The sequence below is a fragment of the Oxyura jamaicensis genome, chromosome 22 (assembly GCF_011077185.1).
Source record: "Oxyura jamaicensis isolate SHBP4307 breed ruddy duck chromosome 22, BPBGC_Ojam_1.0, whole genome shotgun sequence".
Classification (NCBI taxonomy): Eukaryota; Metazoa; Chordata; class Aves; order Anseriformes; family Anatidae; genus Oxyura; species Oxyura jamaicensis.
This window is the reverse complement of record NC_048914.1, coordinates 5,274,612-5,291,165: the sequence shown is the minus strand read 5'-3', so window position 1 is coordinate 5,291,165 and position 16,554 is coordinate 5,274,612. Positions and strand designations below refer to the sequence as shown.

Sequence of the window (16,554 nt, the reverse complement as noted above, 5' to 3'; positions counted from 1 at the left end):
GTGCCGTGCGCGCCCCCGCCCCGCGCACTGACGCCAGCACGGCGCCCGCGGGGCCGCGCACGCCGCAGGGCCGGGCCCGGCCCGGCCCGGCCCCGCCCCACCCCGCCGTAGAGCCGCAGCCGCTCTCACCCTGCGCTGCCTTTATTGAGCCCGTCACAGCCCGGCCGCGCCGCGCCCACCCCCCGCCCGGCTCTGGGGGCTTCGGGCCCCCCGGGGCAGCCTCGCTCCCCGCAAGGCACTCGGGCGGCATCCCCCCCGCCCTCGGTCCCACCGCCGGCTGTGCGTCGCAGCGGCCCGGCCGTCCCGCTGTGCCTGCCTCTCACGGCAGCGGTGCCTGGAGAAGGTACCGACGGGAATGCCCGGAGCAGCTACCCGGTGGTGTGGCAGGGGCAGCTTTGAAGGTTCCGTGAAGAGCGGCAGCTGCTCGCCCAGCGGCAGGCCAGAGGCATGGGGGAGCTAACAGACTGTGGGCGGCACCTTCCGCTGCTGGCCCCCGCACCACTGCAGGGACATGGAAGGAAGGCACCTGCGCCTCTCCACCCGCTGCTTTCCTACCAGTAAGGGGCTTGAGGCTCTGAACGCCGCCAGGTCTGCAGGTGAGAAAGGACAAGGGCGGCAGCCCGGGAGGTGCCAAGATGCTCCCGGGCTCCGTTGGCACTCTTCACGGCATGGGAGGGAGGGCGGATCGTGCCCACAGGGCAGATCCTGTAGTTCCTCCCATGGTTGTTGTCCCAGTGGGTCTTCTGCCCACACTGAAAGGAGATGCAGAACTCTGTGGCCCTGCGGGAGCTGGATGATTTGGGCAGTGCAAGCTCGAAGGAGAAGGTGTCTGTGTCAGCCGAGCCATACGTGCTATGCATGTACTGGCAGGAGACATCTCGGAAGCTCTTCCAGCCATCAAAAGTGATGCGGACTGTGACTTTCTTCTCATACTCGATGTTTCTGACCTTCACCGTCCCTGACAGGGCATGGTCCTGGATCAGGCAGCTCTCCAGGCAGACCAGGTTGCTGTGCAGGCGGCTGCGGAAAGCCGCATAGTCTGAAGAGGGCTGTGGGAAGTCCAGCACATACCTGCAAACTTCTGGGTGTGAGTCCCGCAGCCTGGGTTGGAAGCAAGCTAGGTCTGAAAGGGCATGCTGCAAATCACAGAGGTCCTCCTCGATCTTTGAGAAGAAACGGACGGCTGTCAGCGAGAGCCCTTTCATATCAGCAAACACAACCCTCTTCTTCTTCTGGCTCTTGGAGCTCTTGGTGCTATCTCGCCGCTCAGGCTCGTGTTCCACGCTCAGCTTCTGGTTGAGACAGGAGCGGAGGGGTTTGCGTGCCCGGCTGCCCCGCAGCTCCTCGTAGGAGTTCAGCAGCTTGCGGATGGGGGGCGAGTGGCCCAGGCAGAGCCGCACGGCCAGGTCCACGGGCATGGCCGGGGGGGCGACGGCCCGTGCGCTGTACACCTGGAAAAGCCTGGAGGTGAAGAAGGGTCAGGCAGTGAGCCCCGGCTGCCGGGCGGCAGGGACCCGGGCCCGGGCCCCGTCCCCGTCCCGCGCCCTCCCTCCGCCCGCCCCACCCGCGCTCACTCTCCGCAGCTCATCGCGGCCCGGCCCGGCCCGGCCGCTTCCTCCGCCGCCGGCGCCGCGCGATGAATGGGGCCGTGGGAGCGCCCGCCGCCGGGACACCGCGCGGCAGCCAATCAGCGCCGGGGACGCGCCTGCGATCAGCCAATGGCAGCTCGGGCCCGCCCCAGCCCCGCCGCCCGCCCGGAGCCCCGGGCCATGCCCGAGCAGCGCCCGCAGGCGGGGCTGGGTCCGTCCGGACCCCCGGGGGCGCGGGGTACCACCGTCGGGGCGACCCCGGCCGCCCCGCACCCCCTCCTGCCGGCCCCGCACCCCGGCGGGGCCCCCGAGCACGGCGGGGCCCTCCCGGGCCGGGAGCACCGAGCCCGGGCTCCCGCTGAGCGCCACCACAAAGCGGGCCGAGAAGTTCGGGAGCACAGGAAAGCGCCTCACGCCTGCAAGACCGGCGTGCTCTCAGGAAACATTCGCTGAACGATCACTGCCCAGGGGAAGCCACGAGCCGAGCAGCGAGCAGCGCTCCCCTCGCTTTGCATTGCTTTTGTACACATCTCTTTCCAGGTGCTGGCTTCAAGACAGCCATTGCCAGGGCGTCCCCATTCACAGAAAATCCCAGACTCACTGTGTATCAAAACAAACCTATCTCAGAAGCTTCTTACCCCTGGTTCCTTGCCCTGAAAAAGAAGACACTGGTGTGCCTGACATTCATATTCAGAATCACCTTCACTGCTCAGCTCACATGTGACTCCTTGACAGAAAAGGCTGTCACCTAAATCAGATCACCCCTGCCCTGCACTACCTGCTAATCTCTCCAGAGCTGTCTAGCCATTTAGGTTAAGCAGACCTGATTTTTCCTGCTGACAGCACAGATCTTGATCAGCTCATGACACAACCTATCTATCAATATTTATACACGGCTTCCCACTGCCACTGTGTCCGAATGTCTTCAGCACAAGGCAAGATGTCTCTCTGGATGACCAGAAGTGAGCTTGAACTCTGTGTGTGGCTGGCAGAAATCTGCAGGTCAGCCCTGGCCTCAGTCAGCAAAAACATCAGAAAAAAAGCCAGAGCCAAAGCTATATGCTCCCCTGGAAGGACGTGTGGCATTCGGGTCACTGTGGGTCAGACACTCCTGCAAGGGGAGGAGCACAGCAGAGTCCTTTGCGGATAACCAGGAGCCAGATGCACTTGTCTGGCTGGGCCTGCAGGAGCTGTGTGGCATTGATTCCTGCCCAGTGTTCATTGGTACCAGCTCCCCAACCTGGTCAGCATCAGGACGGATTTGTCTGATGGGCCTGTTAAGTCCAGGCCTAGGCCAGAGAGCTCTGCTGTCAGCACACACCTGCCATGCGGAGCCAGAAGCCTTGAGCTGAAGCCTTGGCTGGCAACTGCTCAGGCCAGCACTGAAAACATTGCTCCTTGTTTCTGAGGCTGGCCTCGGACACAAGCAGAGTCACATCCTTCCACAGAGGTCAGGTGGAAGACAAGCCACGTTGTACTCACCCCTGCAATGGGTAACTGTGGCTGCAACCGCCCAAGTTACAAACCCAGGCAACATCTTCCCAGGGTCATGACAGCGAATTAACCCCTTTTCCCTGGAACTAAAGGCTCTTCCTCATGGTCTTGTAATTTGTCTGCTTCTGAACCTTTGAATACTCAAAACTTTCCCTACAGAATTTCTAGCTGTTTCCCACTGTGACTTTGTGCAGGCATTTATTCCTACTTACTAAAGAATGACCATCCTCACTGAATTACATGCTAGTGAGATCATTTTTCTGTAGATACCCTAGAAAAAAGGAACAATCACTTTTTTTTTTTTTTTTTTTTTTTTTTTCTAGATGGTTTTCAGAGGAACAGCCCCCTTGATATCAGCTCTAATACAGGTAATTCTAAATCCTAGGAAAGACTCTGTCAAACAGCACAGCAACCTACAGACACAGTGAACCAGGGCAGTGGAAGAGAAAGCCCACTGAAGTGCCAGGGTCAGGTTCTTCATGCGGCAGGGGCCCCGGGGAAGACAGCCACCCTGTGCACTGCTGTGATCAGTTGCGTCCTAGAGGATTGCATACAATTGCATACGTAAGTGCACACAATGTGGGCAGTGAATCAGGTCCCAAAAGTTTCTTTCCGAGAACCATCCTTTCATCACATCCTCTCAGGCTGGCAGCGTGTATTCTACTTCAGTGACTTGGGGTAGTTGACACAGACGTGGAAGAGGCTTCCTACTAATGAAAGCACTTGCTCCACCTTTCTCTTGCACTCAGGAGAGTAGATCCGGCTCAAGCTGGGAAATCACAGCTCATCACCAGTGCCCTCTCTGTGACCTCTTCCACCACCCACCTACTTTACATTTAAAGCTAATCACTCAGTAAGCCAAGCTATCTACGCCTTGGAAGGAACAGAGAATAGGGGATACATTTCAGCCCAACAGCAGCTGAGAGAGAAGCTGTTCCCACTCAGCGCATTCTCATTACAGACACAGACTAAGGTGGATTGACCACTGAGTCTTTGTCTCCATCTAAAAGTACAAGCCAGAAGCACCTCTTCTTTGACAAGCTTGCAGATGTTTCCCCTTCCCCCAACACAGATGAGGAAACAGAAGCACTGTGTTAGCAATGAGACAGTATCCAGTCCCAGAAGTGTCCAGGTACTTATTTATGGAAGGACACCAAGAGCAGACAGTAGTATTTTTAGGTAGGCCTAAACTTAATCTGTTAGCCTGATTCCAACCTATTAGCCATTTTCAAAAATCCTGCACAGCCTGCGACAATGCTGCCATGTACCAGCTTTCACACTCCAGAAAGGAGCTGCGCTGCGCTGCAGGCACTCTAGGAAAAATCAACTCTGGTGGATATTTGACTACTAGAAGAGGGCAGGGGCCCCTTTCACTCACACTGCTGCAGCCACGTGCTGCCCAGACAATTGTTCAGTCAAACTTAATAGGGCCAAGGAGGAAGTCTACCAGACACGCCACCTAGACGTTCTCCAAGCAGCTCTTCCAGAGCATGCTTTACAGCAGCAGATTAACAATGACTTTGAACGGGAGCTTCAGTCACCTCTGTGAAGCTGCCTGGGCTATAGGAATGGGGAGGGTACAATCCAAAGCCCTTTCCTGGGGGCTGCGCAGAAGTATGCGCTACTGATTCCTAAGGATTAAACCCAGCTTCCTCTTAATGTCTATACTTAAAAGAATCTTCTTTACCTAAATGGATTCATTAGGAAATCTATAAAGCACACATGCAAAGCCACTCACACTACAAGATGCACTGTGTCACACCCTGACTGGCAGAGAAAGGGGAGCGTCAGAGAAGCACCAGCCTGATCCCCACAGAGCATGATGCAGGGAAGACCCTGAGATGAAGGAAAATGAGCCACAGTCTGTTCATGCACTTGGCAGGCACTGGGCTGCATAGCAAGGGACTAGGAGAGGCATGCAAGGGTCAGCAGGGTAGGAGTTTTTGCTCTGTGTGAACAAAAAATTGCTCATCTCCCCTTCCCCAGCAGCTGTTTCAGCAGAAGGCAGCTTGACAGTTTCTACCCTCACAAATGCAAACAGCAGCTGCAGCAGAACTCCACACTTTCTGGAGGGAGACTCTTCAGAGCACACACAGCAGAAAGCTGCTTTCACCTGACCCCATCATTACAGTCACTCCATTTTAGTGAAACTGGTTACCACTGTTCTAAAATAAGGCATCCTGGCAGAATATACCATCTGCCATTTACCTTTGCAGCACCTGGTTCTAGAGATCCACGTCTCCCTGTACAGGGAGCTGAATGCTCTGCTGCAGAAATCAAATACAGAGTGCTAGCCTTAGAGGAAGCAACATGAATAAAACATGAAGCATACATGGTGAGGCAAAACCAAGACTACTTCTATTCTCATCCTGCAACAAGAGGCTGTTCTGGGAAAGCTCTGCCAGACTTGTGCTGCATTCTGAACACAAAAGCACCACAAGCTTACAGAATTCCTCAGTTCTTCTAATGCTCAGCTGCCAATCGTGCAGACCATCCTGTACCAAGGACCTTGCTTGTCCTGAAGTTCACTGAGAAAGGCAGCCTTAAGCTTGAGGATTAACTGTAACAGTGGTATAATCTCCCTGAAGTCTGTCAGCCCAAAGGAGGAGGTCAGAAAAGGCCAGAAAAGCAGGAAGGCCTCTCATCCCCCTTGCTGGACTTGATCAACAAGGATTTCAAGAGGTGAAATAGCTTCAGTCTTCAGTGCAGGACCTACTTTGGTGTTGGCTCTGAGCAAAGCCTGTGCACATAGCAAAACAGTGAATGGAGCGAAATGCAAATTTTACATGGGCAGCATCAAGACCCCATGAGCACGAACCAGTTGCTCTGGTTAAATAGGTTTATGACAAACGTTCAAACACTGTCTGATATTTCCAGAGCTTCCATCATGATTGCACCATTTGCAATCTCAGAGAAAACACAGATGCCCAAGGCTCCTGTAGACACTCCTTCCAAATCCAGGCCTACTCTGCAGGCAAATCTCAGATACCTGTAATGGAAAGGGTGGATATTTTATGAGAATAGTGCTATTATTACCAAAATGCCCAGATAAGACAGTGTAATCAGCCATGTTAGAAGGGGGCTTGTGGATGACTGTGTCCACAATGGGACACAAGCTGCATAGGACTTTCCAAGGAAGGATAGATTTGTTGTTTGGCCTTCATAACTATCCTTCAGAGGAGACACTGAATTCCTAAGTTCATCGCTGTCTCCCAGACAATATTTCAAAAAGACAACAAGAAAATACTTGGTAAACTCTGTAACCACCCTTCCCACTGCAGATAACAAGCTAATGCTAAGCACTCCTCACATGATCCCGTGGCTGTCCCCTGCTTGCCTGTGACATTCTCTTTGCTCTATCTGAGCTGCAGTTTCATCCTTAACTTGATCCCAATCCTTCCTGCTCCCTGTGCGATAATCAAGATTTGCTCTGCCAACAAATACCTTCACATGTGTTGTTCTTTTGCTCAAGGAATCATGTGGCAAAGGTGGTGCAGAAGTATTCCCCCCAGTTCACCTCAGAGCAATCAGGCACTTGCACAACAACCAGGGTTGCATAGACCCTGTGAAAAGATCAAAGCTGATGGGGGAAGGTGGAGTTTACACAACTGGTTACCACACCATTTGGTCAGCCAGTTCCCACCTGATAGCCTAAATTCAAAGAACAGTGCTAAACTGGGGCATGGATGAACACACAGATGTTTTAAGATGTAAGTTTAAAAAAAGAGGGCATCCTGGGATTTATAAAGGCATTATTTACCTTTGAGGTCTGATGTGCTCTGTCAACATCTGCTGTCAGACCAGCCCAAAATCTGGAGAGAGAGCACCTACACTCGTCCCTCCCTTGGGACTGTGGCAAGGCTACACCAAAACCTTGTTGGAAGGACTGCTGTGACACAGACCGCCCTTGCTCAGCAGTTCTGGCCGAAAGGAGCCCGGAGGTACCATAAGCAATTAAGAGTTTGATTAACCGTGGGGGCAATGAGCCCCTCTGCATCTGTAGAGGGGAAGACGTCTCGCTGGTCTACTTGGAGGCTCCCAAGGGTGCGCGCCCCCGGCCGTAGCAGGGCACACGGCCTCCCCGCGCCGTCCCGGCGCCACCTGCCGGCCCGACCCGCCGGCAGCCTGCTGCCACCGCGGCCCTGGCTCAGCACCTACCGCCGCCGCTCAGATGAGCTGCACTGCTCCCGAGGCCACCAGAGGGGCAATGGTCTTGTAGCGGATCAGATGTTGTGAGCCCTCCTCCAGATCGATGGTGTACTCCCTGCAAGAGGCAGGTGTGGAATTAAGCTGCTTCTCCTCGTTTGCTGCTTTTGGAATCCTGTCTGCTGACACGCAGTGTCTGCAGGACCACCTACCTCTGCTCATCAGTCTCCGGCTCAACCAGGATGTTCTCCTGCCTCTCCAGCACCCTCAAGAAGACGAAGGAATCCAGGTTGGGCTTTGGGACTGTGGAAACAATGGGTTCAGAGCGCAGACTCAGCACTTACTTGTGTTCCTCTGCAGGATGCTCAGCTAATAAAGAGGTATCAGGGACAACAAATGCAAGGCCAGTAAAGGAAATGCTAGACAACTCTGACCAGAGGTAGGGTGTGCTGCCTCCATTTAAGACAACACTGGATTGCAGTGGTCAGCACATGCTCTGACAGAAGCACAAAGGGACAGCAGCATTAAGCCATGTACTACACAGCAGAGCAATGTGAGGATACTGTCACTAGACCATGTTTGCTTCTACCGAGCACCATCTAGAGAACTAGTTCTTAATACTGCATGATCCCCAGAACTTTCCCCACACCTCTTTTGCTATAATTTTCTGGATTATCCTAGAGTTTGGCTGTACTCACCTGATTTTAAGAGGGACACTTTCTGCAGGTTAGGTGGCATGTGTTTTAGGGCCACATTTTTTAGGTAAGTCTCTGTGTTTGCCATGTACCTGAAAAACGAAACAAAAAAAAACCTATCAGAACATCTATTAATTAAGTCAAATGCAAATCTGCCTAGAGAGCATTGATTCAAAAATGGCAAAAGGTGACATCTTCTGGTCCTGTGATTGCTAGCAACTGGCTGACAGTAACTGGCTCAGATGCCAAGCACAGTGCAGACTCAGAAGAATTATTTCATTTCAGCTCTTTCCTTGTCCATAAGGAAAGCTCCTGCTAAAACTGAACTTTACTGCAACCCTGTCTAAGGCTAGCAGTCTGAAGAACTGTTCAGCAAAACACAAGGATGAGTTCTGTAACCCATGCAAAGGAAGGGAGATGCATCCAAAACCTACTCACTCTTTAGCAAAGGCAAACTCCTCTGGGGATAGAATGGAAGGCTCCCCTTCAGCTCGAGACTTCTCTTTCTCCAGGACATGGGGAAAGAACTTCTCTATCTGGTATTAGAAGAAAAATCCCAAAGAATAAAACACAGTTCTCCTAGAATTTCAGTGACTACAATCCCCACCCTTCAGATGCTTCCCCTACAGGAAGTCACCACTTCTGAACAGCAGACAAACCTGACCAAATACCTGCTTCTGAATTTATAACAATATGGTCAGCTAGGGTCTCCAAGCTGCACAGGCACATGTGTACAGGGCAAGACCCAGGCAGAACATGCAAACATTAAACTGTGCTGTCCTGCGCTGAGATGCAGTAACAGAACACCATAGCAATGCTGTGATTCTCCTTCATCACAACAGAGAAGTGTGTGCCCAAGGAATGAAATGTTTTGTATTGCACCCAAGATGAGAAAGAAAGAGAGCAAGCTTTAAAAAAGTGTCTCACTGTAGCAGGTGGTATTTTACGAGTAATAATCACTCCTGAAGTCACCCTTTTCTATCTCCTCTGCAGCACAAGAAATCGTTACCTTCACAAGCCTACATCGCAAGTAGCTGCTGAGCACGTAACGGATCCTTTCAATCTCCATGCGATGGACGCTGACCTTTAAGTCTCCTGCCTTTGCCCGTTTCAGGTTTGACTCCTTAAAGAGAAAACAAAGAAAAATTAAAAGGTTCAAAATACCAAACAACCAGAAACAGAGAGTAAGGTGGTCTTTTTGCACACAGGTGCAACAAATCCGCCTGCAGCTCATTCTGGTGCCACAAAGCACTGCCTCCCTACATCCCCCAACCCTTTCCTCACGACAAACTCTGCCAAGCAACTCAGAACTGCCCCATCGCAGGGACGGAGCAGCAGATAGTCCGGGCGCTGCCAGTGAGACCCGGGCACACATTTACCGGGCCAGCGAACCTCGGCCTCCCCGTCCCACCACCTTAACCCAGCAGAACCTACCATGTGGTCCAGCTGCTCCACAACGCACTCAACGATCTCAGGTTTGCCCTCCAGCAGCTCCGGGGCAAACTTCTCATTCAGCCAAGCCTAGAAGAACGCACGCTGTGAGCAGCGGCCAGGAGCACGCCCGCCACGCGCCCCAAAAAGGGGGTGAGAGGCGCCCGGCCCCCACCCGTTCCTCGGCCTCTCCCCCAGCCCGCGCTACCTGCTCCAGGCTACGGATGAGCTGCGCCGGGGTGAGCACCAGCTCCTCGCTGCCCCCGTCCGCCTCCGGGCCCTGCCCCGAGCCGCCCGCCGCCGCCGCCATCCCGCCGCGGCCCCGAGCGCACGCGCGGCCCCGCCCAAGGGCACCACCGCCCCCAGGCAGAAGATGGCGGCCGGGGGAGCGCTCAGCGGGCCCCGACCAGGCCTCGGAGCTGCCCGAGCCGCGTCTGTTCGCACCCAGGGCGCTGCTGCCCCCCCACGAAAAAAACCCGCAGCGCTACCTGATGCAAAACAGTGCTACCAAATACGACACGGACACAGTTTAAGAAAAAATTTACTAATCCATTAGTACTTCTGCCAATATTGCAACAGATGTGAAAGGCAAACAGTTACAGTTTTAGAAAAACACATTTTATACAATTAAAATATGAAACAAATCTCAAAAAAAAAAAAAAAAATCAGTGGCTGAATAATAAGCCTGGAATTTCAGATCCAGTATTAGCACCTACAGTACCACCAACACCCGAAACACCAGTACCACCAACAGCCAAAACACTTGTTCTGCAGAATTTTTCTGTTTCTAAATTCAAGAATTCCTTCCACAATTGGACAGTGGTGCTCAGCACCAGGACATCCTTGCTCTGATAATGGAAAAGGATACAAGAGAAAAGTATCAAGCCAACCCAGTTTGTAAGAACTTAACCTTAGCAGGTATTGCTGAGGAATGTCGATGCATGGGAGATGCTAAATAATGCACAGCTCTACTCTTCCATAGTGTGTCAGCAGACAGAGTTAAGACACCATTCTTATACATCTAAGTTTGTCAAATCAGTGTTTTCCTATAAATTATGTATAATAAATCCATAAAGAAACAGTTTTACACTTCACATATTAATCAGAGTAGGGTAGGAATTGTTTATTGGTTCAGCATCCATTTTATTGTACTTAATGTTTTATGCATGAGTAGACCCCCTCTTCTGATGAGCATTGACAGATGCAATAGCAACATATACACAGTAGTAGAAAAAGCATCAGTATTAAATTCCAGCTATTCCTCCCCCTCTAGGAACAACCAAAACATTAAAACAAGAAACACTTTGCCTTCTAGTCTTCCATGAGAATCAGCAGGGCAAGCTTAAAATGCTTGTTGCCTTGAGTCACTTCTCTCCAGGCAGAGGCACTGCATATCCCCTCACTGCAACACTGAACAGGAGGGAAGGCCTTGTTTCCAGAAAATTCCCAACTCTGACTTGTAGCTTTCCAAAGCCCGACTGATGTACAGAAAGGTTTAGTAACTAGGGAGGAATGGCACTGCACTTACGTGACTAAAACTAGACTTCTGTCGGGCCAATCACCTGGTTTCTTTCAGAAGAGAATGCAGCTTTATCACCTTTTCTTGAAAAAACTAAGAAATAATCTCATTGCTTAAAAAATCGCCACAAAATGGATGCTGACCAGCTGGGTCACCCCATGTGGAACAGAGTTTTAGGAAGTTAGTCCTTGTAGTAGATGGCACTGTGGATCTGGCAGCAGAGAGAAGAACGATGCTCTAAAGTAGGAGGTAGGGGAACTTTGATACAGCAAGTCCACTGTTGAGCTATCTGCTAGAAAAGAAGTTTCAGATTATTAGAAACTTTTTTCTAAAAGTGTACAAACCTTTACATAGATACATTGTGTTTTCTTAGAAGGTACACAGCAAGAAAACTAGGCTGTGCAACAGAATATAGAAGCTCATCTTCTACCTGCTTGGAACCAAGAAGGTAAAAATGCAGTAACTCGTATTGATTTGTTCAGGATTCTAGGGCTAATAATAACAACTCCTAGGCAAAACACCTTGATTTCACAAGTGCTGGAAACACAGCAGCTTTTAAAGTAGAGCTTGCTACAGGGCATCTCTAAAAACAGGGAAAGTTATATCTTTCACAGCATGAAAAGAGCAATTGATATTATAGTACCATCAATGATTTCTCTTGATTATTTCTTTTTCTCTTATTCCATTAGTCTGAAAATTATTCAGCGATCCAAATAAGAGCTTAAATATTGTTCTATTTTAATGTCTAGATTTAAGGGTAAGCCTTAAGTTTGTCTACAATAATACAGCACAAGTTTGGTTTATGTGTATTTGCACAATCAAGACCTGAATTTGTTAATTCTGTTAAGTTTTATACCATCTGAACTGCATTAACATTCAGTGACAATGCCAAGTATGGATATTTCTACATATTCAGAAAACTGAAGCCACACAAGATTTATGTGAAGAGCCTTTGATTACATACAGTGGTTGGATAAATATTTTGTCTCAGTAGGAGCGTCTACATCTTTGAGCACACAAAAAGAGCAAGTTGAGATTGACATCTAATATACTGTTAATATGTACCTGAGACTCCACAGTTTTATCTTCCACTGCTCATACCTCTGTCTTCATAAATGGTAATTTCAATCTGCATAGAAAGGTTGTTAGGGAAACATACTATGGAAAGATTATGAAAATTTTTAAAAAGTGGAAAAACATTATGATAGTAGAACTTTAGTCTTCGTGCTTCACACCTGCTGTTTCCAGGCTAGTTTCAGAGCTAGAAAACAAATGGAACTGTATGCCTAAGAGGTGTCTCTCAAAAATCAGTCTGTTGATACAGCCCAGGCCTGTTCTGAGAACAAGAACAAAAGATGCTGTATATGGAGAACTTGTGAGCCTTGCCACTTTCTCTTAAAACTCAGGAAAGGCTATGCACCAGACAGAAGTTAATGCTTCTGTGGTTGAGGTACTAATTCAATAGCCAAACTAAGAATGCTTTTACTCAAACGGAATGTTTTTGCAACTGCAAGGGATGAGGCTTAGCATGCATTTAATTGGCATTCTCTGTTTCAGTGTCAATATTGACAAAACATGATGCAGGTAACCCTTTCTATCCCTAGATTTGATATGATATAACTTTGCAGCTAGTAAGGTAACATCTAGACAAAACAGCTGCACTGTGGTTCAAGCACTGATGTAAAAATATTTCAATAAGCCACACTACATTTAAGAGAAAGCACTAGTTTGGTACGATCAACTTACAGCGATGTGCTATGGCAAAGTTTTCACTGAGCATTGCAAATGAAGCCATAGCAATCTTTTGCTTTGACAAGAATTTCAATCCTACCAAGTTGGTCACTTTCTTCCCCAAACAGCCAAACTTTATTTTCAGAGGTCACTGAAGTAGAGAAAGCATCTCGTATGTTTGACGTTCTCTGTTTATATGTACTGTGTTTTCAAGAAAGTCTAGAAGGAGAGATTCTAATACTGCATTTTTGTTGTATTCTGACACGACAAATCTTAACATATTAAAGTCTGACCAGAGAACGGCACACAACTGGAGTAAAGAGATTAATCATGTATTCTGTAGTATTACGAATCAAGGATAACTAGAGGGTGCCATAGTAACAGAGAGAAACAGGTAGCGTATCACAGATGGACGAGTCAGGAGAATCTTAGAAACCACAGAAGGATACAACTCTTAGTCCTCTTTCAATGGGATCTGTCAGAAGTAGGCCCTGAGGAGCATAGATCTTCTCATTCTGTTCCTGAATGAACTTGGCAATTTTCTTTAGAACCTGGTAATAGAACAGCCCAGAGGTCAATTTCTTAAATCACAATTCCCTAGAGTGACAGCCCAGCAGAATCACAAACATAACATCAGGACAGCCCAGCATCATAGTGCCAATACCCACCAGAGACAGAACTTGCAAGATTCCCTGATGTATAAATGATAATTACACTGCTCAGTATGACTAAAGTCTGTCTGATGTATACATGGAACAACCCTGCAGTAAGATCCAGACTCTAAATGGAATTTGCACAGCAATGGTGCAAGTCACAGAAAACCTACCAGGAAGTAAATATTTAACTAATGTCTATGGACATACTGCCTTCTAAGCAACACAATAAACAAAAGAAATGCACCTTTTCATAATGTGTTTCCATGCACAAGAAGATAGTATAGGCAGTCAGACAGGCCAGACACCCTTCAAGATAAGATTGGCCCCCAAGTTTTTCAGCTTCTGCATAAAGGTTATTCAGTGTTCGGACAGTCTCTTCAAACTGCTGCCTATCAATCTGCAAGAGAAAGTCAAATTTAGCCATTGCACTACAACCTCCACATTTCAGAACTCACCGATGCCTTCAGATATCTGCCTTCATTTATTGCTATTTGTGCTTCCATGCTTTCTTAGAAGTGTCACCATTTAAACATGTAACATTTTAAAAAGACACTGTGTTTAGAGCCAAAGTCAGGAGGAGGCAGTTACAGGCCAGTAGTTCTTTGTTAAATATCCACCAAGTGATTAGACCCAGTCTGAATTCCAACACAAACTGAATGTAAATCCTTTAAGAGTAAAATAATTAAATCAAAGTGCAACTCAAATGAGGGGGAAAAAAATTGGTTATTTAACATATATACAACGATTTGGTGGATTAAGAAGAGCATTTAAGAAGTGAATTGATTGAGCTAACTCTAGATATGAATAATTCCTTGCTGGTTGTGAAGCGTTGGTCAAACAAACCCTCTATAAGACAATATAGAACACACTAAAAACAACAAACAAAACCAAACAAAAACACACTCACAAAAAGGGGGAAAGCAGAAGAAAAACACAATGACAGCAACATCAGCAAGGCTGTTTTGTTACTCTTGAAGATACCACATCTGACCACTTTAAGTCAAATGAAGGCACTTGAGATGGTACTTGTGTGTCTGCTGAACAGGATCAGCAGAGCTGTCTGGTCTCCACAAGAAAAGGCAGTGTTACTGCACCATGGTGCAACAATGTACGCTTTATTCCCAAGGAAATAACAAACTCATTGTACTTTACTGCCACAAGAGACATCTGTCTTCTGCAGCACTGAAGAACGCACAAAACCATCATTTGAGGAACGTTGAAAAGAAGCATTAACGATCTCTCACACGTATTTTTCCCGTAAATTACAAACATTTCCCTACGCCCACTGACCCGGAGCGGCGTTCAGACAGCATAGCGTTGTTACGCCCGACACCAACACCCGAAGCAGGACGCGCTTCTCAGCTTCGCAGCCGCGCCCCGCTCCCGCTGCGCGCGGGGCACGAACGAAAAGCGAGGCTCGGTAAGCGCCGGCAACTCGAAGCGCCGGCACCTCAGATACCGCCCCGGGGGCCCCAGCACCGCCCGGCGCGGGCCGGGGCCCGGGGACACCGCCACCGCCCCGCGGCCCGGCCCGGCCTCCAGCGGTTCCCTCACCCGGTTCTCCAGCTCGGCCGGGAATTTGCTCTGGAACTGGCAGCGCGTCCCGCCGCTGTAGTCGCGCTGGATGAACACCTTGCCCGACACCGGCGCCTGCTGCGGCCTCATCGCGCCGCCCGCAGCGAGCCCCCCCCCGCTCCGCTCCGCCGGGCCGGGCCGGGCGCCGCCGCCTGACGGCTGTCGCAAAGGCGCAGGCCCCGCTGCGGGCAGGACGAGGGCGGAAGTGCCGTGCCGTGCCGTGCCGTGTACGTCCCGCCCCTTCCCCGGCCCCAGGGAGCGGCAGTGCGCAAGCGCCAGCTGCATGGCTAGGTCTTTGCTCATGCGCGCACTCCGCCCGCGTCCCATTGGCCGCGTGGCGATCACTGCCTTCACGTCACCTCACCTGGGCCGTCGCCCCGCCCCCCGAGCAGTCGCCCCGCCTCTCTGGCAGTAGCTCCGCCCCCGATGTCATAGTCCCGCCCCCTGAGGGTCTCCCCGCCTCCCGAGGCCGTCGCCCCGCCCCCTGGGGCCAGGGTCCTGCCGCCCGCCGACTGCGCTGAGCCGGGCACCCCCAGCGCTGCGGAGGAGGCGCCCTGTGCCCATTGCCGTGGGCATCGCCCCGTTCAGAGCGCGCTGTTTCTGCCTGTGAATCTAAGAAGATTCATTCAGGAAAAGCCGATGGCTGCGGGGGCTCCTCCGCGGAGGAAAGGGAACTCCGTAAGGCAGTGCCCACCCCTGGGGACCCCTCCTCAAAGCCCCCATGGGGCAGAGGCTCTCGGGGGTGGCTGCAGCTCTGCAGAGGAATTGCCATCCTAGAGTTCACACATTGCATCTTTTAAGTGGTAATGACGTTTTTTTCACAATTAGGTGGAGCAGAAATAATTAAGCAGGGCCACAGCAATTGTTTCCTGGTACCTGATGGCTGGAGTTCAGTCTGGCAGGAATTCATTGTGCTCTTCTGCTAGTTTATCAGCTTTTTAGCAGGAGAAAATGGAAACGTGTGCTCCTTCTACCACAGGGGGTATGGAAATCTGTTTTCAGAGGAGCAGCTCAGCAGCTCTCCCACCCCAAACAGATCTGTGAGTCTGCAGGCAAATAAATGGCAGGAAAGGCTACTGGGCTTACCGGAGAATACACAGAGGGGTGGCAGACAGGGCCTGCGGGTGTCTGCATGGGGACGAGAAGCAGCACAACACAATTCTACAGATACCCTTTTTTGTTTGCTTGTTTGCATTTTGCCTTTGTGTTTTTGCTCTTGAAGTGGAATTTGTCTGGGAAGCTAGGAAGACTATGGGAGGGGGATGTGCCCAGCGAGGGTGGATACAGCCAGGCCTCCCCAGCAGTGTGCTGGGCACAGCTTGAGAGAGCCAGGGGCCTGCCCTGGGAGGTTCAAGACTTCCACAAATCCAACACTGTTAGTATTTGCAATTTTCCCTTTCCACATTGGCCAGGCTGGACTGCTTCATTCATGTCCTCGTCCTTGGCTAGGGGGCACCTGGCCGTCGGAGGACCCCTGCCCGGTGGTGGGCTCTCAGCTGGTGCCACTGCCAGCTTCCAGCATCTGCAGCCTCAGGGCGCAGGTGGCCCTGGGGAGAAGCAAGGCACAGCTGGCAGCAGATGGCCCCTGCTTTGTAAGCAAGGAGGAACATGGGTTTGCTTTTCTAGCAAAACAATTCTGGATTTGGATTTCTCTTGGCTGTCACAAGGTGATTTTGGTCTTCCACGGGGAGGTGAGATGGATGCTATTAAGCCTGGCT

The 16,554-nt window shown here is 50.5% G+C and overlaps 4 protein-coding genes across 12 annotated transcripts in view; all 4 read right to left on the bottom strand.

Moving 5' to 3' along the window:
- GPAT4 (glycerol-3-phosphate acyltransferase 4) overlaps positions 1-7,252 on the bottom strand; it is a 17,119-nt gene extending 9,867 nt beyond the window's left edge. Inside the window, exon 1 of the mRNA XM_035345089.1 lies at positions 7,238-7,252. The gene's annotated coding sequence lies outside the window, so the exon portion shown is untranslated. The remainder of the gene's footprint in view (positions 1-7,237) is intronic.
- Positions 487-7,347, bottom strand: LOC118177413 (protein phosphatase 1 regulatory subunit 3C-like). 8 transcript variants are annotated; one of them, XM_035345095.1, is made up of 2 exons: positions 7,226-7,347; positions 487-1,461 (listed from the first exon to the last, which is right to left on the bottom strand). In XM_035345095.1, the coding sequence occupies exon 2, from the start codon at positions 1,416-1,418 to the stop codon at positions 552-554; it is 867 nt and encodes a 288-aa protein (XP_035200986.1). In that variant the 5' UTR covers positions 1,419-1,461; positions 7,226-7,347; the 3' UTR covers positions 487-551. The 8 variants fall into 8 exon arrangements, with proteins under 8 accessions (XP_035200986.1, XP_035200988.1, XP_035200987.1 ...); XM_035345097.1 differs by having other exon boundaries at positions 487-1,451; XM_035345096.1 differs by lacking the exon at positions 7,226-7,347 and adding an exon at positions 6,528-6,641.
- GINS4 (GINS complex subunit 4) lies at positions 5,905-9,665 on the bottom strand. Its single transcript, XM_035345002.1, has 8 exons — positions 9,564-9,665; positions 9,359-9,445; positions 8,934-9,047; positions 8,363-8,460; positions 7,928-8,016; positions 7,442-7,532; positions 7,226-7,347; positions 5,905-6,072 (listed from the first exon to the last, which is right to left on the bottom strand). The coding sequence occupies exons 1-7, from the start codon at positions 9,663-9,665 to the stop codon at positions 7,251-7,253; spliced, it is 678 nt and encodes a 225-aa protein (XP_035200893.1). The 3' UTR covers positions 5,905-6,072; positions 7,226-7,250.
- A 213-nt stretch (positions 9,666-9,878) lies between these two features.
- GOLGA7 (golgin A7) lies at positions 9,879-15,038 on the bottom strand. Of its 2 annotated transcripts, none has more exons than XM_035345170.1 (5): positions 14,816-15,038; positions 13,506-13,658; positions 13,055-13,156; positions 11,940-12,003; positions 9,879-11,166 (listed from the first exon to the last, which is right to left on the bottom strand). In XM_035345170.1, exons 1-4 carry the CDS (start codon positions 14,924-14,926, stop codon positions 11,956-11,958), a joined length of 414 nt encoding a protein of 137 aa, XP_035201061.1. In that variant the 5' UTR covers positions 14,927-15,038; the 3' UTR covers positions 9,879-11,166; positions 11,940-11,955. The 2 variants fall into 2 exon arrangements, with proteins under 2 accessions (XP_035201061.1, XP_035201060.1); XM_035345169.1 differs by having other exon boundaries at positions 9,879-11,163; positions 14,816-15,037.
- Positions 15,039-16,554: the final 1,516 nt, after the last annotated feature.

Excerpts from the sequence above, each read along its gene's own strand:
- LOC118177413 (XM_035345092.1), bottom strand. The coding sequence starts at position 5,501 with ATGCAGCACAAGTCTGGCAGAGCTTTCCCAGAACAGCCTCTTGTTGCA. Across the intron at positions 1,462-5,451 it reads GAACAGCCTCTTGTTGCAGG|GCTTTTCCAGGTGTACAGCG; the intron begins ATGAGAATAGAA and ends CTTCACCTCCAG.
- GINS4 (XM_035345002.1), bottom strand. The coding sequence starts at position 9,665 with ATGGCGGCGGCGGCGGGCGGCTCGGGGCAGGGCCCGGAGGCGGACGGG. Across the intron at positions 8,017-8,362 it reads GAGTTTGCCTTTGCTAAAGA|GTACATGGCAAACACAGAGA; the intron begins GTGAGTAGGTTT and ends TTCGTTTTTCAG. Across the intron at positions 7,348-7,441 it reads CCGGAGACTGATGAGCAGAG|GGAGTACACCATCGATCTGG; the intron begins GTAGGTGGTCCT and ends TGCCTCTTGCAG.
- GOLGA7 (XM_035345170.1), bottom strand. The coding sequence starts at position 14,926 with ATGAGGCCGCAGCAGGCGCCGGTGTCGGGCAAGGTGTTCATCCAGCGC. Across the intron at positions 13,659-14,815 it reads CGGCCGAGCTGGAGAACCGG|ATTGATAGGCAGCAGTTTGA; the intron begins GTGAGGGAACCG and ends TTTCTCTTGCAG. Across the intron at positions 13,157-13,505 it reads TGGAAACACATTATGAAAAG|GTTCTAAAGAAAATTGCCAA; the intron begins GTGCATTTCTTT and ends TTCTATTACCAG.